The following is a 26,399-nucleotide window of genomic DNA, read 5'->3' on the forward strand; positions in this document are numbered from 1 at the left end:
AATTTCTTGAAAGTTGCTTTCTAGTCTAAACAAGTTGAAAAATAGACTACTAAGTTCTGTGCATTATAAACAATTGATGCAAGACTGGCATAGAAGATGAATTGAGTAAAAAAGCTAATTCTTCCTACTTTGTAAGTAATGGTGAGTTGAGGCTATTTTGCTGATAAAGGTAATTTGGACAGTCATAATCTAAATTTAAATTTTCCATTTCAATGAAAATAAGTACATGTGTGCAATGAACAAGCGAGATATATAATTACTGTCAGCTTTCAGACTTCAAGTATTTTATAAAAAATACTTCTACTGCAGTCTGTGATAGTAAAATAGTATTACAGTTAAAAAAATAGCTCTTTGTCAAAATTCAAAAGAAAGACTTATAATAAAGTTTCTCACTACTTTCAATAAATCTATATATAAAAGTTCTGGTGAAGCAAGTCTTCTGATTAAAAAATAAAATTCATTATACATTGCGTTCCAAAGTAGTACACCACCAACAATATGTATTTTGTACATTAAAGGCATTTATAACTACTGATAATTTCAGTAAGTACACTTATTAGATATATTAGTATTAATGACCACAATCAGCAAGCTTAAACAGATGGTTCTCATGGCAGAAGGACTTACAGACATAAAATGTTTATAGCTAATATTTAAAGTCAGCTTTGCAACTGTTTTACTGATTTCAAAACTGAAATACCTCCAGGGATGGTGACTCAAACACATCCCTGGGAAGCTTGTTTCAACACCTAACAGCCTTTTTGGTAAAGAAGTTTCTCCTAATACCCAGTCTAAACCTCAAATCTCAGAATGCTGCTTCATAAGCAAAGCTCTGAAGGCAGAGGACTCTTCTAGACTGCAGAATCTGTACTGCCTGTGACAAGTAAGAATGCAGAAGTAACTGAATGCTGTTAGGGAAACAAGAATGTCATAGCTTTAAATGCTGTGTTGGTTATGTTGAATTGTTTGTGTAATTGAATTCTGTGACAATGCAGTTCTGTCCTCACCTTAAACACTGCTTCTGTCAGAACAGCTCTGCAAATGAAGGAGCTATGATAGATTGTTGGTAGACATTTTGCCCATGAAAAGCATTAATTGAAGACACACTGGTTATTTTCTACTGCGCTTTGGGAGCACTATACTGTAGATGCTCTCTCTTAGTCTTGAACTAAGCTCTTACTCTTGTCCGAATATGTACAGGTTGATGTGCCAAAAGGTTGGTAACTCAGAGCAAATCATGCAGCAGAAAGACTGCAGAAGAACAGACCAGCTGCTGCTGGTGAGGGAATCAGTCTGACTGCTGCTAATAACTTCAATTTTTGCATCACTGGTGAACTTAATCATAAAATGTATATAACCAAATTGTCTAGATGATGGAGTGGGCTCTGTGTGGCATCCCTTGACCAAGTTGAGATCTCTGAGAATGGTTAGAGCTGGAGAAATTCCAAACACACCAAGATGTGTTCCTGTGTAACCTGCTCTAGGTGGCCCTGCCTTGGCAGGGGGATTGGACTGGATGATCTCCAGAGGTCCCTTCCAACCCTAATGATCCTGTGATTCTGAAACCTCTCCTGGTGCAAACTGAGGCAGTTTCCTCTGTCCCATCACTTGTTATTTGGGAGAAGAGACTGACACCTACCTTGCTACAACCTCCTTTCAGGTAGTTGTAGAAAATAGCAAGGTCTCCCCTGAGCCAGCTTCTTTGTTCTCTGTTGCACCTCAATGTCGCTCCTGTAGAGAAGGGCCCAGAACTGAACACAATATTCAAGGCATGTCCTTAACAGTGCCGAGTACAGGGGAAGAACCACTCCCCTGCAAGCTTGTGCTCCTGAGACCAAAACCTCCTGAAAAGCAGTGACTGCTTAAGTTTCATCTCTGAGCTACAACACAAATTTGAGAAAATTGGTTTTTCTAAGCACTGCCTACAAGCCTCCAGATATCCTTACGGAGCAAGCATCTCTTTGACTTCACCAGCCCCATATGGATACAGGTCATCCATGCTTGTTTTCCTTCACTATGTAGCACATTTTGCTCCAGTCTAGACTCATAGACAGGTGATTAACATGGAGCAGCTCATGCAACTTCATTCATTCAGACAGGGACTACACAACCACCAACACATCCACCACCACCTTACTGTACTACTCAATTCAGTCAATATAGCAACAAAATACTGAAATCTTTCATACTACACCTTTAGACATTGCTATTCGCATGAAATTATAACTCCCACACACTAAACCTTGTTGTCCAAAAAGAAGGAACTTTGTCAACACTAAATGACTACATTCTTTCTGAGTAATCTACCTACCTAAAGCAAATTTTGGTTGTCATTCTCTCTCCTCCAGAAATATTTCTATATTGTTCAAAGCCAGTATGTTTATGGAAGACAAAGCTATGAGTCTGGAGTAAAATCTCAACAACAGATTCTACCAGATGCAGATTACTGCTTACAGCCTCCCAACCTCAATTAACGGAAGTCTGAACAAAGTAATTCTGTCAAGACTACAGCTTAGTATATTAATTTCGATTAATATACATTAATAACAAAAGAAGTTCCTGATGACTAAAAAAGCCATTCAAAAGATCATAAATGTGCACTTGAAGACGAGATCTCATTATGATACACAATTCAGCTTCAAGTAGTAGTAGGGATCTGAGTAAAAGATTTACATGCTGATTATATCTTGTTCCAGAATTAGTTTGCTTCTCATAACTGGCTAAAATCATCCATTGTAATAAAAGCATTTAAAAAAAATAAATTGAAAAGTCTTCCACAAAATTAAAAGACGACTGGCAGAAAACCAGAAATATTACCAATTTATATTCTCCTCATGGCCTCCAATTTAGAGATAATGGCCTATTTGAATTTAGCTTACTAAACGTACAGCCAATAGCTATGACTGAGAAATACCTTCTTCATAAAAAGATATGGCTGATCCTCCAAGTAGTAAAAAGCCAAAGACACAGATCCCAAAGCAAAAGAAGGTAATACTAGAGGAGGGATGGGAGAAGGGAAGGAAGACCTAGTCAGCTTAGAGAATCAAATGTGAGTAACAATCCTGTGGTATTCAATGCAAAATGGAGGAAAGCATATTAGCAGGAAAAACAGCAGCAACTGAGGAAGATCGACTGTTCTAGATAAAATTGAAAAATATATCCCTTATTTCCAGATGGAACTCAATAGCCAAAGTGCAACAAAAAACAGTGAGAAATACGTTTGATGAGACAATTCTATTTCCAGATCGTTGACGCAGGAGTCACGGACAACGTGGAGACGATCAATGTGATCAAGCAATTGCCAAAGTTTATTCAGATAAAGTGCTCCTTTTATACCCTTACACCCTTAGGTTTCTTACGTAACAGCCTTGGATACTGAGCTCTAATTGGTTAGTCTAGAGGTTACTACTGTTTACAAAGCTAATGTTTATAACTTATTATAATTGCGATTAAATACCTTACTCTAAAAATACAGTGGGAAACTACAACCTGGGCAGAGATCATTCTCTGCACGTTTTCAGTGGAAAATTACAGAGGCCTAACAAGACAACTGACCTTGCTTATGTCTGCCAAAAATCTTCTTACTTTACAGTAATAAGGCTCAGGGTATCGGGATCGCTCACTACGTGGCCTTGGCTCTTTAAGAATTCCCACACCAGAGAGCATACACTGGCCTTTGGTAGCCTCTTATTTTAAATCATATCTGTATGCATTCATAACAAGGCTTAGGCCTAACACTTTTTAAATTCTCCAGCACGTTAAAGTTTTTATTTCCCTTCTTTTTTTCTTTTAATTTGATATGAAAATAGTAACTTTTGGTTATTGAAAAGTTAAAGTGCTTACAGAGGTCAGGAATTTACAAATGATTTTATAGCCCGTCTCAACTCATACTAGGATCTCTGAACTCTGAAACAGCATACAAATATAATCTCCACAGCAAAACATAAAAATATGATTTAAAAGACTTATTAAATAATTATAATGTAGAGTGACCAGCACTTAAGAGTGGATTAAAGTATAATACAGTAATTATAATTATAAAACCAGATAAAAAAGAACTACTGGTGAAATACGTAAGATGGCTTTGTTCAAATGAAAGAGAGCTCTATGGCACAAATTAATTAAAACAATTATGAAATGCTTCCAAGATTTTTAATCATTTCGGCACCAAGCTGACATATAAAAATGGTCCAGCAGAGAAGGTCCTTACTAATCACTAACTTTCAACAGCAGCAGTAAGGTCTAAATAGGAATCAATTCCATACCTATGTCCCCTTCAAAATGGTTCTGCATGGTTAAATACCAGTGTTTTTAAATATTACAATTAGAGCTCTTTTTTCCAAACTCTTCAACACAATCTTAGTTCCATGGTTTGCAATATAATTAAACATGAACATAATTTTGCCCACACAATTAAGCATTCTTTAACCGTCATTTAAAAAAAAACATTAGCATGGTTGAGTACTTAACGAAGACTGATCACGTCACATCTTACCACAGTTTCATCATCAGTTCACTGTATGAACTCCAAAAGAATCAGATTAAAAAAAAATTAGTGAATCTGTATCTATCACAGTATATTGAACAGTTCACTTGTTCATGAGTTCTTATTAAACAGCAGCAGTTGTTTAATGAGAAAACATATTAGTCTTGGTTGACATTTTGCCTTTTGGAAATTCAGATTTTCCTAAACAAAAGAGTAAGCCAATTTTTCCCTGCAGTCTAAGATGTTTAATCAGCACAGAAATTGAATGCCCTTTGGAAACTCTGAAAGTATCACAACTACTCAGTAGGTATCTCCATGTACATACTGGGCTTACATCATAGAATCATAGAAGAGTTAGGGTTGGAAAGAACCTTAAGATCATCCAGTTCCAACCCCCCTGCCATGGGCAGGGACACCTCACACTAAACCCATTTCACCCAAGGCTTCATCCAACCTGGCCTTGAACACTGCCAGGGATGGAGCATTCACAACCTCCCTGGGCAACCCATTCCAGTGCCTTGTCACCCTTACAAGTAAAGACTTTCCTCCTTACATCTAACCTAAACTTCACCTGCTTAAGTTTGAACCCGTTACCCCTTGTCCTATCACTACAGTCCCTAATGAAGAGTCTCTCCTTAGCACCCTTGTAGGCCCCCTGCAGATACTGGAAGGCTCCTATGCAGTCTTCACACAGCTTCTGTTCTTCAGATTGAACAGCCCCTACTTTCTCAGCCTGTCTTCATACAGGAGGTGCTCCAGAAATTAAGCTCTGAGCAGCACGATGAAACATTTGTGTTTGAAGCACTGCACAATACTATGGGAACAGGGACCTTTATCACCTGGGAGAAGCTTGTGAATGCCAAACACCAATGAAACCTTCAGAGGAGCAACTGTAGGAATCCCAGGTGAAGTCTGGACATTTAAAACTTTAGCAGTCCAGAAAGAACACGTGGCTTTTGCATCAACTCAGACATTGGAAAGGATAATCCCACCAGTATTAATTCTACCTTTTAGGTACATTTACAGCAAATATTTCAAAGATGTGAAACACTCAGAATGGTGCAATTAAATAAGCTATTTCACTGTGGGTAAGCAAAAATACGTATAAAAATTAAAATTTCTAGTTGACTATGTTTCATTAAGAACTTGATCTGCATACTTACACATAAAACACATAGAAATTTAAAATATGGATCTCATATTTTTATGTGCATAGATAGAAAAAATATGTGCAAAGTATAAGTTTAAGCCCATGACATGAAAGTACTTTATCACAAGTCCTTACTTGTGGCATTATCTACAGAACTGCAGACAAGTGACCAAGACATTTGTAACACAATACAGAAATATGTAAATAAAGTGTGATTAGTGGAGCTAAGATTAATTTGTTTAGAACATAAAAACAAAATATATCATTGAATTTGTATTTCATTTGCAGTGGATGAAACAAACACATTTACCATATGGCAGCAATTAAAAAAAAAAAAACTTATAAAATTGCTAAAATAACATGGTTTTAAAGGGTGAAAAAACATTTTAACTGCACCAAGGCGTAAGTAATAAATATTTTCCCAAGTAACACTATGTGGTATTTATTAACTCATTCCTTAAAATACCTTGCATGTAGTAGCTTAAAAAATACTTTCCTGCCTCTTGACAAAATTGTAATTTTTTTTACAATATTGAAATGGAAATAAATCAGAAATTATCCCAATTAAAGTATCATATTTAAGAATACCTATTAATATTCCTCAAAACAGATGGCCAAAGAAGTCTTTACAGTGGACAGAGCAGAAATACTGAAAAATTACTGAACCTCTGAAAAATGTAGCTGGATTCTAAATGAACTTCCTTAAGGAAATGTCAAAATGCAGCAATCTTTGCACATTCTTAGGAATTTTTCCACTACTTCCATTTTCAAAATAAGGAAAAATTCTACATGGCAACAGGGGTTTTGGCTGTTCTGGAGAGTTTGAAGCTTTTTTTTATTTTTCCATTTCTTGTTACTAAGATTCAAGGGCCAATTCTATAATAAGATTAGGAATTACTGGTGAAAGAATCTGGAATACTACTAACGCAGAATTTATTTAACTACAAGAAAACATAAACATAGATCACGCTGTGAAGAACACAGATGCAAAACCCATGAGTTGTTCTATAAAAGATGTAGAAATAAAATCTTCCCAAACTTACCCTCACAGAAGATTCAGAACATTTATGCTAAGTTGAGTCATCAATACTGCCTTTATAGTTTATTGTAAGGCTAATAAGAAGCCAACATAAATGCAAAATAAATTTAACATTATAATAGGCTATTTTTTTAGAATTGCCTTCTTGCTAATTTAGAGAAGATGCCACACAGCTTTAACATCCTTTATCAATGTTTATGGAAACCCAAGACTACTTTTGTCTACAAATGCCTTCTCCAGATGGCTACCTCAAAAGCTAATGTAATTACCAGATGTCTTACAGTAAATCACAGAAGCTGAGACTCTCCCAAGCATGAAACCAGCCAAATGCTAAATGCTGCTAAATTTTGGAAAAACAAATCCAGAATCAAATCTGGCATTTCTACACAAAGTCTCTTTGCTTTCCAACCTAAATAAATGAAGCAAAAGTGGAAGACAGCATGCCACATGAGTGTGACCTTTTACAGACATGAGAAATGGTTCTTGACTTAAAGCAGAAAAGCTCTCCTGACATTACAGTAAATAGAAAATACAGTTATAATAGATTCCTTGTATTATTGAGCAATATATTGATGTTCCCTCTCAATATTTTTGTATAATTCCTAGAGCAATGTGAATGATGATGAGCAGATAAATTAGATTGAATAACATGTTATCTTCAGATTCCATCTCATCTATAACAACATTCTGTTAACAAACTCAGAAATTCCATTAAGCATGATTCAATCAAAATTATTTTCTGAAGTTTAAGCGGACTGAGATGATGATTAATTTAACAGAGTAGCTTGGCTGTTTGAAGTCTACTGCAATGTTCTACAGTGTGCACACAAGGCCAGTTACTTGGAGAGCAGCTGTGATCCACAAGGCTGGGGTACTGAAGGTGACTTGAATTGTTAACATAATGTATTAACACTCTAAAGGGTGAGGATCCCTTTTCATACACTGCTAATCCATTATTGTTAGCATACAATCTGTACAAGCTTCTTCTCTCACACAGCTACTTACTATGTTAAGACACAGTAGCAACAAGAATATTATTTTCTTCCACAATCACTTTAATTAGCACATAGGATATTTACAATATATAGAGATTGTAAGATTTCTTTTTTAAAAATAAAGTGTTCACACTGGCTGAATTCGTACATAGCTCAATTCATATTAGCCATTCATTTCCCTTTAGCTACAGTATAACAGACCCAGTAAATATAAGAAGACAAAAACAAAGATGAATGAATAAAGCACAATAATGTATAATATAATGAAACTATGTCACAATTCCAGCAAAGCACCAACCACAATCACTTACTTGAGGAATCCAAAAGTTTGTGAAATGACAGCAGTACGCATCTACCATCACCTATCACTGAAATAGCTGCCACTGCTATTTGAAAAGAAAGGCAGTAAGAACTGGCTGTAATTGACTACAATTATGGTAGCCGAACCCTTAAACAGTCTTACTCAAAGAGGCTGAATAATCTTCATCCCTGGAGTTGCTCAAAGATGAACAGGCAAGACTCTACACAGCCTGATCTGTTGGCCCTGTTACCTTAGCTCAAGAAAGACATGAGTGGAAACTTGGAGCACTGACTTCCAGAGTCTCCTTATAACCTAAATATTTATAGGTTTCCATAATGGCAGTTACAATACAAATCTTATTGTTTTCCTTTTCAAACAGCAATGATAACTTTTTTAAACACATAATAGGTTCTACAATGAAAAAATGTGCAATGAAATTTCCCTTACTCCGAAGAATTATAATCCCTCTTTCTTAGAAACTGAACAATAATATATTGTATTACATTTAATATTTTTATTAAAACTAACAAAAAGGCTGATTATCAGAATGATATTTCTCATTCTAAAAAATTGGCAACCAAGAATTTGTTGACATAAATGTGCATTGACCAAGTTCAGGAAGTCTATTTACAGGCATTATAATTATACGTTTCATTTAATATACATTTAATATACTAAGCAATTTAAATTAGAGAAGAATAATTGAATATATAATTGAATTTATATATATATTTATAATATTATATTATTATATAATAAGAATAATAATATAATAATAACTGAATTTAGATAAGAGATTCACAGCAGCCTTGTGGAGAAGGACTTGGGGGTGTTGCTTGATGACAAAATGAACATGATACTACAGTGTGCTCTCGCAGCCCAGAGAGCCAACCATATCCTGGGCTGCATTAAAAGGAGCATGACCAGCAGGTCAAAGGGGGTGATCCTGCCCCTCTGCTTTACTCTTGTGAGACCTCACTTGGAGCATTGTGTGCAGTTCTGGTGTCCTCAACATAAAAAGTATATGGAACTGTTGGAACAAGTTCAAAGGAGGACCATGAGGATGATCGGGGACTGGAGCACCTCCCATGTGAAGATGGGCTGAGAAAAATGGGGCTGTTGAGCCTGGGGAAGGCTGCATGGAGACCTCATAGCAGCCTTCCAGTATCTAAAAAGGGCTGTCCTGAGTTTAGCAGTAGCAGTTATTTTTCTCCATCCTCGTAGCTGGTGCAGTGCTGTGTTTTTGACTTTCAGCCTGGGAACAGCGCTGATAACACCAATGGTTTTAGTCGTTGCTCAGTAATGTTTAGTCTGACCAAGGATTTCTCTGAATCTCATACTCTGCCAGGGAGGAGGGGAAGCCAGGAGGAAGCAGAGATAGGACACCTGACCCAAACTAACCAAAGAGGTATTCCATACCACAGCACATCATGCCCAGTATGTAAACTGGGGGCAGCTACCCAGAAGGGTTAGATCACTGCTCGGGTCGGGCTGGGTATCGGCTGGCAGGTGGTGAGCAGCTGTGTTCTCTTCCCTTGTTATTTCCCTTATCATTATTATTATTGGTGGTAGCAGTAATGGTTTGTGTTACACCTTAGTTACTTTACTGCTTTTATCTCAACCCGTGGGAGTTACATTCTTTCGATTCTCCTCTCCATCCCTCCAGGAGCGGGGGGAGAAAAGGCGGGGAGTGAGCGAGCAGCTGCATGGTTCTTGTTGCCAGCTGGGCTTAAACCATGACAGGGGCCTAGAAAGATGCTGGGGAGGGACTATTCATTAGGGACTGTAGTGATAGGACAAAGAGTAACGGGTTAAAACTTAAAAAGAGGAAGTTTAGATTGGATATAAGGAAGAAATTCTTTACTGTGAGGGTGGTGAGGCACTGGAATGGGTTGCCCAGGGAAGTTGTAAATGCTCCATCCCTGGCAGTGTTCAAGGCCAGGGTGGACAGAGCCTTGGGTGACATGGTTTAGTGTGAGGTGTCCGGGCTCATGGCAGGGGTGCTGGAACGTGATGATCTTAAGGTGCTTTCCAACCCTAACTATTCTATGGTTCTATGAAATGTAAATAGCAAAATTGATCCAAAAGTTTCCAAAATACATAGTGATTGCTATGGATGGGATGGTGGGAGCCAGTGAAACAGAAACAAAGAAGCCCAAAAGACAGAAGGTCTGCTCGCCTCCCTGCCCCAGCACCTCACACCGCCCTGCAAGGCAGAGGAAGGACTGCGCCCAAAGGCGTCCATCGGGACCAGCCCCATGCTGCCCGCCCTGTACCCACCCCATTCCGTGCCTGCCTCCAGCTGCCTCCGGCAGCTCTGTCCCCTGCCTCAGGGCTTGTGTGCAGTTCTGGTGTCCTCAACATAAAAAGGATATGGAACTGTTGGAACAAGTCCAGAGGAGGGCCATGAGGATGATCAGGGGACTGGAGCACCTCCCGTATGAAGACAGGCTGAGAAAGTTGGGGCTGTTCAGCCTCGAGAAGAGAAGGCTGTGTGGAGACCTCATAGCAGTCTTCAGTATCTGAAGGGGGCCTACAAGGATGCTGGGGAGGGTGTATTCATTAGGGACTGTAGTGATAGGACAAGGGGTAATGGGCTGAAACTTAAACAGCAGAGATTTAGATTGGATATAAGGAAGAAATTCTTTACTGTTAGGGTGATGAGGCACTGGAATGGGTTGTCCAGGGAGGTTGTGAATGCTCCATCCCTGGCGGTGTTCAAGGCCAGGTTGGCTGAAGCCTTAGGTGATAGGGTTTAGTGTGAGGTGTCCCTGACTATTGCAGGGGGGTTGGAACTAGTTGATCTTAAGGTCCTTTCCAACCCTAACTATTCTATGATTCTATGATATAAGCATAAAATGACATTAAAAATTCACACCACAAGCAGTTAATCTTTGAAGTAAAATATACTGGTTAAGAAATATTTTATGCACATATTTTGCTACCTGATATACAGAAGTATCCCCTTACACTTTTCATATTCATTTATAGTTTTAAAAATACATTTACAACAAGCTTCACATACATTTACATTTGTAGTACAGTATTACACAATTATTTCACTGTTTACATTGTAACCTTCCTGTAATATTACATAAATGATGTAATGTATCCTGCCCTTAGTTTTTGTTCATTGAAAATACTTTAACAACCTAAAAATGCATAAAGAGCATATTATCAAATATATTATCAAATACATTAACAAATATTCAGGCAGTAAATATGCTCAGGCTAACCCAAAATCCACTATGGTAAGCACTGGGACAAAACAACCACACAGTTTGTGTAATGAAAAGATGGAATTAATCTTCCCAAGCAGATTATCAAATATACAAGAAATATTTTTTTCTACCTCGTCACTGACAGGCTAATGTTGCAAATATATGCCTGGTTCTGCTTGGCAACATTTTGTTAATACTCTGTTCATTAATTTAACAAACTATCAAGAGAGTATGTTTAGAATGGGCAAGCATTATCTCTTGCATTTCATTTAATTAAACTTTGTTCTAGCAATATGACAGTCAGCATTTCATGAAGGGAATTATTTTAAAGATGAAGGTAGAAAATATTTCAAAATGCCCTGCTAAAACATGAAAGCATAATCTAAAATTACCCCTGCACACACAGTAATTTATCTATAATATTAAAGATGTTATTTCCAGAGTTCATAATTAATTGGATTCCGCAGAGAAATTATTCAGGCATTCCAGATAGCAAAATGAAGCACAAAGGCACAAAACATAGTGCCGAAGGACAACCATAAACAACCACTGTGACTTGCCTGAATTACAACAATCATTGAGCTTAATGTGAAATGAATACTGGCTGCCTTTTGTATGTGGTCATTACTCTGCTGCAAAGAAATTGCCATTGAATTTTGATTATATTGCCTTAATAAAAAGTAATGAAGGTGGCTCATGCTCTAGTGGCTTTCTTTTAAATGATACACGACAGTGATCTTACAAAGGCCAGTGTGCCACAAATTGATTATGACACCTCATCTGAGGAAGGCAATGTTACCCCACCACTGTAGGTAACTGCCATGATGACCTGACTTCTTGCAAACATTTTAACAAAACCCTTTCAGTGAAAAAATTAGAAATTAGATTTTAAGACTTACCATCGATCCGACTAACAAGTTCTTCCAACATTTTCACTTTCTTCTGAATTCCTGGCTGTGCAAATGTGTAGTTATCCTGAAGAAGAGACCATATACAAGTTTGTAGAGAGAAAAAAAAACAAACAAAACTAAATAAACCTTTCCTTTCCTTCAATTACGTGTCTCAACCAATGTATTTTTCTATGTTTTCTTAAGGTGTTTATGTCTTGTTTTTATGTTTCCTGGAACTGCTTCTACAGTTAAGTAGTAAATCATCAGACTGTATAGTCCTACTTCAAGACCCCATTCCTAACAGTATACTCTATAGCTATTACTGCATCAATTGCTCTCTGCATGTTAATTTAGTGCCCCTGGATTTACAGCTTTCTTGCAGAAGTCCAAGTCGTTTTAAATGGCTGTCATCTTCAATGCCAAATGTGCCATGCTAGAGATTTTTTAAGGCAAACATTTTTTCATAAATTTACTATTCTATGACAAATTATGTAGGAAATATGAAAATTTAGACCCTAATTGGTTTCAGAGTAAGAAAATGATCTTCAGAAGTTCAGAACAATAACTTCCAGCAGCCCAGAAAATCAAAAGACTATTTTAATGGAATCATGACTGTTCTGAACCCAAGGTTACAGTTAATATCATGAACCAAAATCTAACACACAAGCAATATAGCTTAAATGGCAGGGTATTTGCATGTATTTGTTTGAATGTATTGACTCTACCTGGATTTTTTATTTCTGCATTGCAATTCCACAGTATACACTAGGGTTTGCAATAATGAGAAGAAAGATACCTCCATTTGAACCCCAAAGTGATCAGTCTTTTTAAATATATTTTTTAAAATACACAGCAATGCTTCTGAGTATGTGACAATCCCTCAACTCAACTCATTTTCTTATGGTTTTCTTCATAGGAAGATTCATGAAAAGAAACTTACAAATCTGTATTTTAAAAGAAAGTTTCTACGTAAAATTGTTTTTTTCGTAACTGCTACTTACAAAGAAAACCAGTGGAAATAATTTTTTGTCTCAACTGCTATTACTTCAATATGAAAACCAATTGGTCAACTGGGCAAATATCCCAAAACTAATCCTTAAAAAAATTTTCACCGATGTTGGAATATTTTCTTGACTTGATTTCAAAATTTAACTTGGCCATAAGAGTAAAAGGGATGAATATCGAGTTCATTTTTATGTATCTTGAGAAATTTTTTGGTTGGTTCTTTTTTGTTTTTTGGTTTTTTTTTTTTTTTTAAGGTCATATTGACTTTCTTGACTATATTTACATGTTTGTTCTGTTGGGGTTTTTACTTGCTTTTCTTATTTTATTTGCTATTTAATCTTAAAATATCTTTGGGAAATAACATATCCATTTTCCTACAGAAAATGCTCTAACAATGAAAACTGTGTTGCAAATGCTTATATACTGTTCTATTAATTTATTTAAAGTTAACTGCTATTTTTAGAAGTACTGTACTCAAATTACAGCAATATGATACTCGACTACTTAATCTATAACAGATCCAACGCAAAGTTAAAATACTACTACTTGGATCATTAGTCTTTTCCTAGGTAGTGCACCCCAAACAGTGATGTATGAATCTGAAAGTGTTTTCTTTTGCAAAGTATCATTTATTCCATACATACATAGAAATGCAACCCAAAACTTTGTTTGGGATTTAAAACAGGTAAGTTTGCTCTTCAGTACATTTGATGTTTTGTCTATTCATTTATTTCTCTGTTTATTATTTCAGCTGTAAATGAGCAAAGCTGGGATTTACTCTTCTACTGCTGCTGATTCATCTACCAGAAAAGTCCTTTGCTGGCTCCCCCAGTCCTCTCTTCTAACTAAACTATATTGTACAAATTCCCTCCTATGATACTTGTAATTGACTTTCTGGAGTTTCCAAAATTGTGAGAAGGATGCTGTAAACACAAAAAGTATTCTGTTATCTACTATTCTTGCTCCTTATGTGTTTCTAGATGGGGGGAAAAGCTAGCAACACAGTTAAATAAGAAAACTTGTCAATCTTGGGAAATTAATGAATTATTGCTCAGGCCAATACAGAAGTATAATGGTTAAGATTTTAATTCCTGTATCATATAGTTTGACAATATCAGTTTCAAAATTTGACTCAACTTTAATTCCAACTCCTCTACCTCCTCCCCACCAAGAGACACGGGGAGATAGGAATTGGGAGATGTATTCAGTTCATCACACTTAATCTCTGCTGTTCCCCATGGGCCATACGTCTTGCAAGAAAACCTGCTCCTGTGCAGGCTCTTCTCCACGGGCTGTAGTTTCCATCAAGGCATCTCCACCTGCTCCACTGTGAGGTTCTCCCCAGACTGCAGGTGGAATCTGCTCCACCATGAATCTCCATGGGCTGCAGGGGTACAGCCTGCCTCACCATGGTCTGCAGCATGGGCTGCAGGGGAATCTTGGTGCTTGGAGCACCTTCTCCTCTCCTTCTTCATGACCTTGGTGTTTGCAGAGTTGTTTCTCTTTTTCTCACTCTTCTCTCACAGCTGCTGCATAGTGGCTTTTTACCCTTTCTTAAATATGTTACCACAGGGGCACCACCAGCACTGACAACAGGCTCAGTTTTGGCCAGCAACAGATCTGCCTCACACCTGGCTGGAACTGGATCCATCTTGATACTAGGTCTCTTCTCACAGAAGACACTCATGCAGCTCCCCTGCTACCAAAACTTGCCATGTAAACTGAATACAAGTTCTTCATACTTCTGAAGAAAAAAGTATTCCAGTATTCAGCTCCCTACCCATTCCCCCACACAGTTGTGGGTCCTCATAGGAGCATTTCATTACTCATCCTGTAAATTTTTACTTCCTCATTTACTCCTGGTGTAACTTTGACCATCAATATTAAGCAAAATACAAACTCTGAAAGTCATAAGTAGTTGAGAACAGGGATTGTCTTGTCTCAAGAGACCTTCAGCAAACAGTTAACATAAAACACCTTATATTTCTAACCACTGTTCTTGAGACTTTCTAGCCAGCATTCATATATGCATAATGTACAAATATGAATAAGTACAAGACAGAATCCATGATAAACATAAAATATTAATGCATTGGTGTGCATTATCTAAATTCCTTGACGTTCTGCTCAGATAGCTTCCAACATACTTTCAGTGAACTATGCTAACCTACTTCACAGCTGAACGGTTGTAATAACTAGTTCAGAATCCAGACACATAATTAGTTTCACCTTATGCAGAAGGTTAGGACTTGATAATGTCACAAGGGCTTGAAACTTGCTTCAGCCTCAAATCTCTGTGTTATTAGTCTGTACTTACTCTGTAGAGGCTAGTACAACCACGTCACCGCCCTGCAATTACAACTAGGTCTGGCAGGATTTCTCAAAAACATAATCATTATAATTTAAAATAAAATAATTCAATTATAGCCTTCACTTAACTTGGAAAAACGCATGAGGTAATTCCTTTTTTGTTGTTGTTTTAAGGTTAGAGAAATTCTAAATGGAAGAAACTTGATTAGAAAGTGCAAACAAACAAACACACTGGCACGACCCTTCCACACTCACATAATGAAAGCGAGTTGGGGCACCAAGGGGAGAGGGAGACTTTGTAGATTTTCCTAAACAATATCCCCCATCTTTTGTCTTTAAATAGGCAATGATAGGATAATTTTAAGAGAAGAAGGAAGATGAAAACGGAAGGGAACCAACCTTTCATGTCATCAGGGCAAGAGAAATAAAGCCAGACAAAAGGAAAATAAAAAATACTGCCAATAATCGGATGACTGCAGCCAAAACACAAGTATATGCACAGTGTTGCTCATCTTTTCAGGTCACATACGCAGTTCACTAACAATGTACTGATCAAAATATCAGAACCATTTACAGAAGCAAATAGAAAGTTTTGACACAAAGTCTTCTTCCTGGATTGCTCAGTTGGGTTTAGTGAAATTTTATCAGTCAGATCACAGCTTTTAAATATAAAGGATACATTAAGCAATATGTATACAGCATACCTAGATGTCTATTTTCTCTACTGATATATATTTAAGCATTCCTATAGATCAGTTTATGTATGTTCAAGTGTATTATCACATGAATGAAATACAACCGAAAGAAAAAAAAGCTTTCAGAAGTTTTATATTTATCACACCATATCAGAAAGCAGTCTTCTCAATTTTATTTTTTAAACTCGTTTAAGTACTTCCTTTACAGATTTTTGAATCTGCTAAGCAAACTCCTATCAAAAATCTTGGTCCACCTTGTTCTCAAAGTTACGCAAAAAGATGGGAGAGAAGCATGACACTTAGATAATGATAACCAACATGTATAATAACACTATCAATGGTAGGGTCAGTTTACCCAAAAATGTTTTTTGAAGCTGGAGATTACAACATAAACTCAGTCTTAAACAGAGTATATCAGAGAGAGTGTACACATGCACAAGAACAAACACGCAAGTGTGCTGGGTATGCTGTTTGCACATATTCCATACCATGTTCCATAATGACACATAATTATGTAATTGTTAAGCCTGACTTTCAAAAACTTACAATTTCCTAAGCAGTAGGAAAGAGATTTACAAAGTGTTGTAGTCCAAAATTTTTTATACAGAAAACAGCATCTTATTTATTCCTACACTAACAGGATGGAAAGAGCCACACCTTATTAAAAAGTAGGTACCACTTCTCACGTTAAAATAGTATCCTTAGTTTCAGAATCAAAGACACAATCTTCTATTGAGCTATGTAATCAAAACCTTGGTTTACACAAGTGGATATATTATAAATTACAGAAACCTCTAAAGCAGCAATAAAAGGAGTGCTCAGGGTATAGTTTTGGATTATAGTGTATGCCAGAAACAACTGAAAGAGCTAGAAATCATAAATCACGAGCACTTAAGTTCCCAAAAGCTGATGCTGTAAATTTTAGGTATAAAATAGAATGTTGTTATTCTGAAGCATACTTATAACACAGTATATGTAATCTAAGCCCCAGAAAACAATGCCCCTTGTTCAGAATGCCCCAGTGTTCAGAACTGATTACAAATAAATTGGTTCTCTTCCTGAAAATTTTACTCTCAGAGATAGGCTAGAAAACTCTGTTACTGTCTTCCAAAGAGACACCGGCTCCTTAAGAGCTTCTGAAGACGCAGTGCCGAAGAAAAACTACAGCCCTCAGGGTAAAACTTCAGCCCTCAATTTTCTATTACCTGAAGTCCCAAGGAAAGCTTATTGTTACAAACTTAAAATCAGCTACTGGACCAAAAGAGACGAACTAGCTTGGTTTTTCCCTTTTTACGAGCAGTCAGCAGCAAATGACTACAAGGAACAACAAGAGTAAAACAAGCCTGCAGTGGTATGCTTATAGCATTCAGTTTTCAGTCTGCAGTACTGAGATCCCTAACTCAAGGTGGTATTTTGGTAGTTAAGGTTGTTTAAAGAATTTCCTTCAACTAAATTCAAACAGTTCATATTCTAAACCCATGTAAAATCTTTTCATCTTTGTCAAGTAGCCCCTCATCTTACTTACCCAACCACTCTTTTTTTAAGCCTTTCACTCAGCAGTATTACAAGATACTATCTAGGTCTTGCATCAGAAGAGGCAGAAAGCAACTACTCCCTATTCACCTTCTTTGTGCAGCTCATAATTATAAAGACTTGTATTATATTCCTCCACTTAGCTAACTCATCTAAGCTGAAGAATATAATCCGTCATTCAGAAACTGTTTCCTACATTTGATCACACTTAATCTTGTTCTGTTTTGTTGTGGGTTGTTTTTTGGGTTTTTTTTTGTTTAACTTTCAATCCACCATTTCAAAATAAAATGGACAGAAGAGATTAGAACAGCATACAGCATACCCAGCACAAGCTCATTTTAGGTTTTAAACGTAGTAAAATGATGGATTCTCTTTTGAGGAACACCTGTATAAATCCTCCTCCTACTTATGAGGTAACAGGCAATGCTTCCAACATGGATACTTAGCTTCTTTGAGTTTCTGGCAAAGGACTTTATCAAAGTGCATTCTGCAAATGCAGCTAAACTGTAGAGGTGTTCACAGGCTAACTGACTCCTTCCAAAAGCTGCCAGATTTCTGCTGCTTTATGGGAGTTATAGAAAATAGTAAATAATGTGGGGGTTTATCCTTTAACCATTTATTCTGTTCATTTTTACACTTTCTACAAACTTTCCTGATGTGTATGCCTAATCGTCTGTGCTCTCCTGAATCCTCTTGATATCATTTTCAAAATCTGATGTCATACCCACTCCATTCCATTCTCCTCATACCAAAGCAGTTCTGAGCATTGATCTTGTTTACCCATTACCAGAGACCTTCACAGGACAATCAAAGATGCGTTTCTAATTGAGCAGGGTTACCAATTACCTCTGAAATTCTTACTAGGCATCCTGAAACATAGTATCCTAATGATGTATTCAATCTTCTCAAACTGATGGGCAGGAAATTAAGTCTTACAGTGACTAAGCAAGCCACTAGAAATTTCAGAAGAGTCCCAAAAGATGGATAGACACTAGTGCAAACTCAGCAATTTCATTGTAAAGCTTATTGTTGTAGTGTACTTCTACTATACAGTTCAGTGATACCACAAACAATAGATTTAATTGCAGTTCTTCTAAATCAATTCACAATTTTTAGTTGCAAAGTAGATACTTTGCAACATATAACTCAGGCTCTTTATTAATGATAGTCTCAGTGGAGACCATTTATTCAAAAACTCTCAGATGTTGGCACATCAAGAGTTGCAGGATTCACTCTGAAACAATCTGGCTAAGGCCAGTTCATCAACAACCATGATAGAGTCATTGGCTGCTCAGACTACATCTACTCAGAGCCATACAGGAAGACTACAACAGATAATGCTTTTTCAATATTTTCACTACTCAGAGTTTTGAGCAGATGATAGCAGATATGCTTTAATTACTGTCACATCAAAACAGCAGGCTTAACTTAGCAGCTGTGTTAATTACACTCAAACAGCTCACAGTTACAAGTCTACTCTCTGAGTTTATCAACTTCTTAGCCTTCTTCAATAAAATGTATTTTTTTTCTTCAGCTATTAATAAAGTATTCAAAGAACTCTATGCAGAGGAGCTTCAAACAAGAGTTTGAAGATCTGAAGGTCCTTTGGAAAAGGAAAAATCACAGAGAATGACACAATACTGCATGTGTTCTGCCCTCAAAGTCTGCCCTTAATGGTATTCTTAACAGTAATTTATGTGTATTCTAACAACATTCTCTTGAATTGAGAAAGGTAAAACTTGCTTACAGAAAAACTTCTAGACACTTGCTCTACTTTTTCCTCTTTTCCTTCACTCAGTTTAAAGCACTATAAAACAGTATTTGCTCCAACAGATTACATAAGAAAAAGAGAAGCAGATATCTGAGCATGAAAACAGAAAAGATTCTGGCACCTGTTGTGGCCATGCTTATGTTTCACAAGATTTGAGTCTCACATATGATACACAGACAGAGCAACAGAAAAATACCATTTAGGGTATCATTATATAAGTACTTGCTAAAAATGTTGAGGTTGTCCATTTCTGATTAGAAGGAAAGCCCTTCTAGAACCCTGAAGAGACACAAATGCCTGCCCTAATTGCAGAGCCTATTTCTCATTAAATTTCTCATGTTTATGATTTTAAAATTAATATCTAAATTTGAGAAACTGGAAGTTTAAATTAAACTTTTTCATAATTGGGAATAGCTTTATGGAAACCACTGATAATGAGAAGAGTAATCCCAAGATATTGTTTATTCATTATAAGTCTCCAACAGCAAAAACACTTTTGGCAAAGCAAACCAACCTGCTTGCAATCATCAGGTGTCATCCCTATATAATGTATGTATGTATACATCCCTATATGTATACATCCCTATATGTATGTATGTATATAATATATATACATACATACATAAAAATATATATAAATATGTATATTAGCATTCGAAAAGTTTTACAACACAATTTGCACTTAAATTCCCCCTGAAAAATAATAGCTATTACTTTTACAAGTGTTTTAAAACACAATTCTGATCAAGCAAATCCACTGGTTTTCCTTAGAATAGTCATAGCTTCAAGGAAAAAAAACACTATGTTTTGCAATTCCCAGGATACAACTTGGACAAGACAGTAGCATAAAATGAACAATCTAGATTTCTGGAAATTACTAAACATGGCTATTACCATATAGACGTTCTCTCTCACAGATGGAGTTATAGCAATAGCAGCTGCAGGAAGAGACACAAAGAATGAATATACAGCTCAAATATTAAGAGAACTATGTACAGAAATAACTACTGTTAAAGAGTTTCTGACAATTCCTGACAGGACTCCCACATTTCTAAAACACACATTTCTGACTGGCATTAGGATCTATGTATGTAGAAATTTGAGCACTACTGCAGTACTGTCTTTCAGCATCAGCTATATGATTTTAGCTTATGAAACAGGTATGTCATATATCACATTTCCCCTGAACACACCACAGTTGCAGTGCTGTGTTCAGCTGAGGGGAGGAAAGCCTACTTCCTTCATTTAGCTAAGATTACCAGAAGTGCTGGGCTGATGCACAGCTGATGCACACCCAGAAATACTAGACAAAATATCACCACATTAGCATTGGTAGACCTTGCAGTTCCTGTGATACAGAAATTTGATCCATGGCATGAAATCACATATGCAACAGACATGTGGCTCAAATGACAAAAGGGAGATAATAGCTAGACGCAGACACAGTACATATTCCTCTTATCTGTTAATCTTGACTAACGAACTTATATTCTCAGACAACAGATGTGCAATTTATCTTAACTCTCAACTAGCTGCCCAAAATAATTGCAGACATAATCAGAAAGCCTTTCTTGCAGGAATTTAACAAAAATGTTCAAAGAAAGCTATCTTCAACCTATTTTTTCCTTAGAAATAAACCTTTGGAATGTCCCATGAGGAATTTTCAGAAGAACCAGGGTCAGTTATTTCTGTACATATTTCTCAAAATTTGAGCTGCATATTCATGCTATTTATCTCTTACCACAGACCTCTGAAAGGCTTTCAAAGCAGCATTCAATCCATCCATCCCTCCATCCATCTGACTTGAGACACACATTAGAAACATCTTTCAGAAACTGAGAAACAAGAAAGAACTTTGCTAGCATCCCTCTGTAGATCATAAGTCTTGCTATATATAATCAGCCGTAGAGATAGTTAACACCTACATCAGCATACGTTGGTCCCTGAAAATTAATTATCTCCCTTTTATTCTAAAAAGTTCCAGGCCCTAATAAATAATTATATTAATATTTTATTGTTATTTTTAATACATCTGGTTAGATCATTATACAATGCATCTATTTCCCCTTTGGTTATTTTATTACCATTATACTTGAATTTAAAATTAAGAGTTATACTCTATTTTACACATGAACATTACATTTTCAGATGGCACAGATCAGCATGACTTTCTACTGAATGTTAATGGGACTCTGTTGAGGAAAGTATTCTAAAGGACGCTTTTGTAATAAAAAAGCTAATTGTGATGTATATACATGAATGTCTACTTCATTAAATGGAAGAAAGATTGTGGAGTAAGTTCTAGTTTTCCCATATGTACAGCCATTATTACTACAGGTGAAAATGCAAGAATACTCATTTATCATCTAGAATTTAGAGCTGGGTTAAAGACAACCGGCTTTATCACGAGCATGGTAAATTGACATCTGAAACGTTTTCTCTTTTGACTGTTCAACTTGAAATGCAAGACAAAATCTAGAATACCACATCCAGTTTTATGAACCCCGATACAAGAAAAACATGAACAAACTGGAGTGAGGGCACAAGGTCACCAAGATGCTCAGAGGTATGGAGTAAATGCCCTGCAAGAGGATGAGGGAACTAAGGTTGTTGAGAAAAGAGGGCTTCAGCTGCACCGAACAGCAGCCTGCTAAAACCTATGTTACCAAGACGGCAGTCGGTTTTTAATAGTGGTGCATATTAGCAGGATGAGAGACAAGCAGCAAAAACAAACCAGAAGCACTCCATCTGGCTATAGGGAGAAACTTTTTCAACATGAGGACAATCAAGTTTTGGAACAGGTTAATCCCTCAAGATTGTGCAGTCACCATCCTTGGAGGTTTCAAGACTGAACTGGACAAAAACCTGAGAAACTTGATCTGACCTCAGAGCTGACCCTACAGGAAGACCTGTAAAGGCCCCTTCCTACCAGAATTATCCTATGTTTTCTCGTATGATCCATCCTATTATTTTAGAAGTTTTCATTTGTTTTCCTGAAATAAGTGAGGTATAGTCTCTCTGTGACAAGAGCTAAGGAAAATAAATTCAGTATGCATAGCCACTTGGGAGCCTACAACTAGAAAGAACAAACTGTGAAAGAAGACGCAAAGTAATCAAAGAAAATATAATAAACTATTGTGCAATACAAAACATTAACTAGTGGGAAAGTTCTGCAAAACTCTCTAACTGGAGACAAAGACATACTTGAATAAAAACCCCCAGATCACCAAAAAATATTAGTGAATCGGCTAAAGCAACAGATCATTTTATCAAGGTTTTTATTTCTTCTCAAGGCTAATGGCCATAAGCATGTCAGGAAATGACTGTCATGCTGCTCAATGTCAGCACGGTCTCTCATTCAATAATGAATATGTGCTATTATATTAAAAATAAACACACATTAGATAAAGAGGGGAGGGGTAAGATAGGTGAGGAAATGAAAAGTAATAGATACCATGTGTCACAAAACCCAAACAAGAAATACACGTTTCTTAATAATATCTTTGACAATTCTGGAACCAAGAAAATTATACAGTCGGGATGAGTTTGTTTTCTCTTAAGAATAATCCAGGGATACAAATACAATCATTCTTCCATTACACTCTTATACGTTTGAAAGACACACACACCTAACAAAACCAAAACAAAAAAACCTACTTAGCTCATATGAATAAAGAATTTCACAACAGGACCCTGTTATCAAAGTACACTCTTTAAACTTATCTAGTACTGGTAGGCCAGTACTTGCAGGCCAGTACTTGCATCAAATGTAAGCCTATGCTGATGCATAAATTAAGAGAAATATTCTGCAGGGATTCTTCAAGTGCACTTATCACCACATCACATATTCCTCTTCTTTAAAATCCCTGTGCAGTTTATTCAGACATCTCAAAGTATCAGAAGTCATGCATGAGCCTCTTGTGACACACCTTCACAGAGAAAAGTAAATGTAATAGGGCTGCTCCCAATTCGTTCATCCCCAGTCTGCACTGACACTGCGGATTGCCCCAACCCAGGTGCAGGACCTTGCACCTGGCTTTACTGAATTTCACAATGTTTGCATGGGCCCACCTCACAGTTGTCTAGGTTCCTCTGGATGGCATCCCTTTGGCAAAACAATCTTTTTTCTGTTTTTTAACCTCTTCCTTTCAATTAGCTGATTCCTTGTTGATGCAGGAGTCACGGACAACGCGGAGACGATCAATGTAATCAAGCGATTACCAAAGTTTATTCAGATACAGTGCTCCTTTTATACCCTTACACCCTTAGGTTTCTTACGTAACAGCCTTGGATACTGAGCTCTAATTGGTTAGTCTAGAGGTTACTACTGTTTACAAAGCTAATGTTTATAACTTGTTATAATTGCGATTAAATACCTTACTCTAAAAATACAGTGGGAAACTACAACCTTGGCAGAGATCATTCTCTGCATGTGTTCAGTGGAAAATTACAGAGGCCTAACAAGACAATTGACCTTGCTTATGCCTGCCAAAAACCTTCTTACTTTACAGTAATAAGGCTCAGGGTACCGGGACTGCTCACTATGTGGCTCTTTAAGAATTCCCACAATTCCTCACTGGGTTAGTTCTCCCAGCCAACTCAACCTGCAACTACATGATCATTCTATCTTGACAAGTAAAGTGGTAACAACACAGAAGGGAACCAAAACAAGAGAATGGGAATAAAAAAACAAGTAAACCCTTTCATTTCAGCAGCACCTGTCAGTTGCACAGAATTAATTGTAACATCATTAGTCATACCACTGGCATAAACTTTCAAGACTGCTTTTGATAGATGAGTGCATCCTTTTTGATAGATGAATACATCCAATTCATAATCATTCCATCTATATAACAGCTTAAATTTTCATCAATGCAATTTAATACCATTACAATTAATTTCAGTATTCTGCTTATCAGTACTTGAGAGTTTTGTATGGAAACACAATTTTAAGGAGAAAATATGTAATCTCTGAACCTCTTTTTCTAAAAAAAAAAAAAAAAACAAACAGAGCAGCAGGCCTATGACAAAAGATGTTCCAGAGACAGGTAAGACAGCTGGAGGACTTCAATTTCTTTATCTGGCTTTCTTCCTTTAAAGTGGATTTCAAGATCTTACTTTTGTCTTCATAAGTTTTTACATATTTTTGGTATGTGGTCAAATATTTAAAAATGTAGTAGTTCTAAGAGACTGAAATAAGAAAACCGTCATTTTTTACAGGAATCAACATAAGAAGATGACTATGCTTTTCAACACTGCTACACAAAACACTGAGCTACTTATTTGATCTTTAACAAGGAGAAATACACTTAAAATATCCTAGAAGAAGTTAGACTTCTGTTTTTTTACTCAATTTTATAACAATTTTGTTATACGTTTATGCCTTAGCCAACCTGCCTTAGCCAATGCAACATTCAGATTAAAGTATAAGTCACAGGTAAGAATATGTTAAAGCACTTTTAAAAATACTGAGTACTGTAAGGAAAGAAATAACAGGAAATAAAATGCAATCAAAGAATCTGGAAACCATTAAGTTAGTTTCACTGAAACATACAGCAGTACAGCTTCAATCCATAGGATTTTTTTTATGGCTATTCACATTTTATGACGATTTATTAATGATTGGAGGATACACATTTTTCACACAATCTCCAGAGTCTTTGCTACATGAAAACCACTTGGAAAAACAAAACCTCAAATTTTCAAACATTTCTCCAAAGCACTTCAAAACAAATTAATTTACATGGGATCTATCTAAATGATTGAATATAAAAAGTACAGTAGAAACATTTGTTCATCACCTTGTAACAGAATGTTAGGAATAAACTAAAGTTTTGCTATCCTTGCAACAATTTCTATTGTCATGAAAAAAAAAAAACAAAACCCTGAAACAATTTCACAGAAAAGATCCTCTACACTCTACAAGTAACCTGTTTGAAAGCAGGGAATAATCAGAGAAGGTACAAACAGAAAAAAAGAAAAGAAGCAGCAGCAATCTGCTAAATATTTGTACCTGTAATTTATTTTCTAATCAGCTCACTGAAAGCAGCAAATGAACCCTGACTGCAAACATGTGCCTACCAAACACTGCTAGTAAAAAAAAAAAAAGTCTTTGTTGTCAATGCAAAACACAAGTCACCTCTTTCAGAAACTTTCTATTTCTAACAAAGGTCAATTTTGGTCCCATCAGAACCCAGGAATTTACAACAACTATCGTTTTAGTGCATATATTCTGAGGTTACAAAATCAGATTTTTACTTTCTATGGCACAGATGTCACAGGTCTTAATGACATAGATCTGAAAAACAGATACTAAATAAAAATTATTTGATGCCTAATGTGACACAAAGCCCATAAAATTCAATTCAGGTGATTTTTTTATAAATTGAGAAGTTTCTATTTTATGGTGTGTCAGCACTGCAGCACAAAGTGTTTGAATCTGATAAATATTAAATGCAGATATTTGGACTCTAAATCTGTGGTAGATTGAATGGATTCCTCCCTCACATAAATGCATGATGTTCAGCTACATATTTACTATTCTTTGTAGATCTTTCTAATCTTTGTAAACTTACATGCCAGCGATTGCAAACGTATACATACAAATCCATCATTATTAGTTGCAACTTGTTGTGATGAACAGAAAATGGTGCTCTCATTTATAGCTTCTCCACATGAAAAAAAGTCAAATACGTGGTGAAGTAGCATCAGCATGAAGCTTTAAATAAATGTTTTAAGAATATGATCATATTTTCAGAGCTATTGTTTAGAGTTTGCTATATTAATGACTTGAAAATGAAGAAATAAACCAGCTTTTCATCAACTAGTGAAGCCATTTTACTTGAAGACTTGATCAAACATTCTCCATGCCTGGTGACAGAGATGCCCAACATGCCTCTAGAATTGGTGATTTCAACTCTGCTCTCGAACATCATACTACAGTGAAACATCTGGTCATTTTAATAAAAGGAAGTTCCATGATTTTTCCCTTCCTTTTCTTTTC

The 26,399-nt window shown here is 36.4% G+C and overlaps 1 protein-coding gene across 1 annotated transcript in view; it reads right to left on the bottom strand.

Annotated features, from left to right (window-relative positions):
• Positions 1–26,399, bottom strand: part of TBC1D22A (TBC1 domain family member 22A) — a 171,610-nt gene that overhangs the window by 80,985 nt on the left and 64,226 nt on the right. The window contains exon 10 of the mRNA XM_005148427.3: positions 12,092–12,167. Coding sequence (XP_005148484.2) covers positions 12,092–12,167 — 76 coding nt within the window. The remainder of the gene's footprint in view (positions 1–12,091; positions 12,168–26,399) is intronic.

Source organism: Melopsittacus undulatus, chromosome 5 (assembly GCF_012275295.1).
Source record: "Melopsittacus undulatus isolate bMelUnd1 chromosome 5, bMelUnd1.mat.Z, whole genome shotgun sequence".
Taxonomy (NCBI): Eukaryota; Metazoa; Chordata; class Aves; order Psittaciformes; family Psittaculidae; genus Melopsittacus; species Melopsittacus undulatus.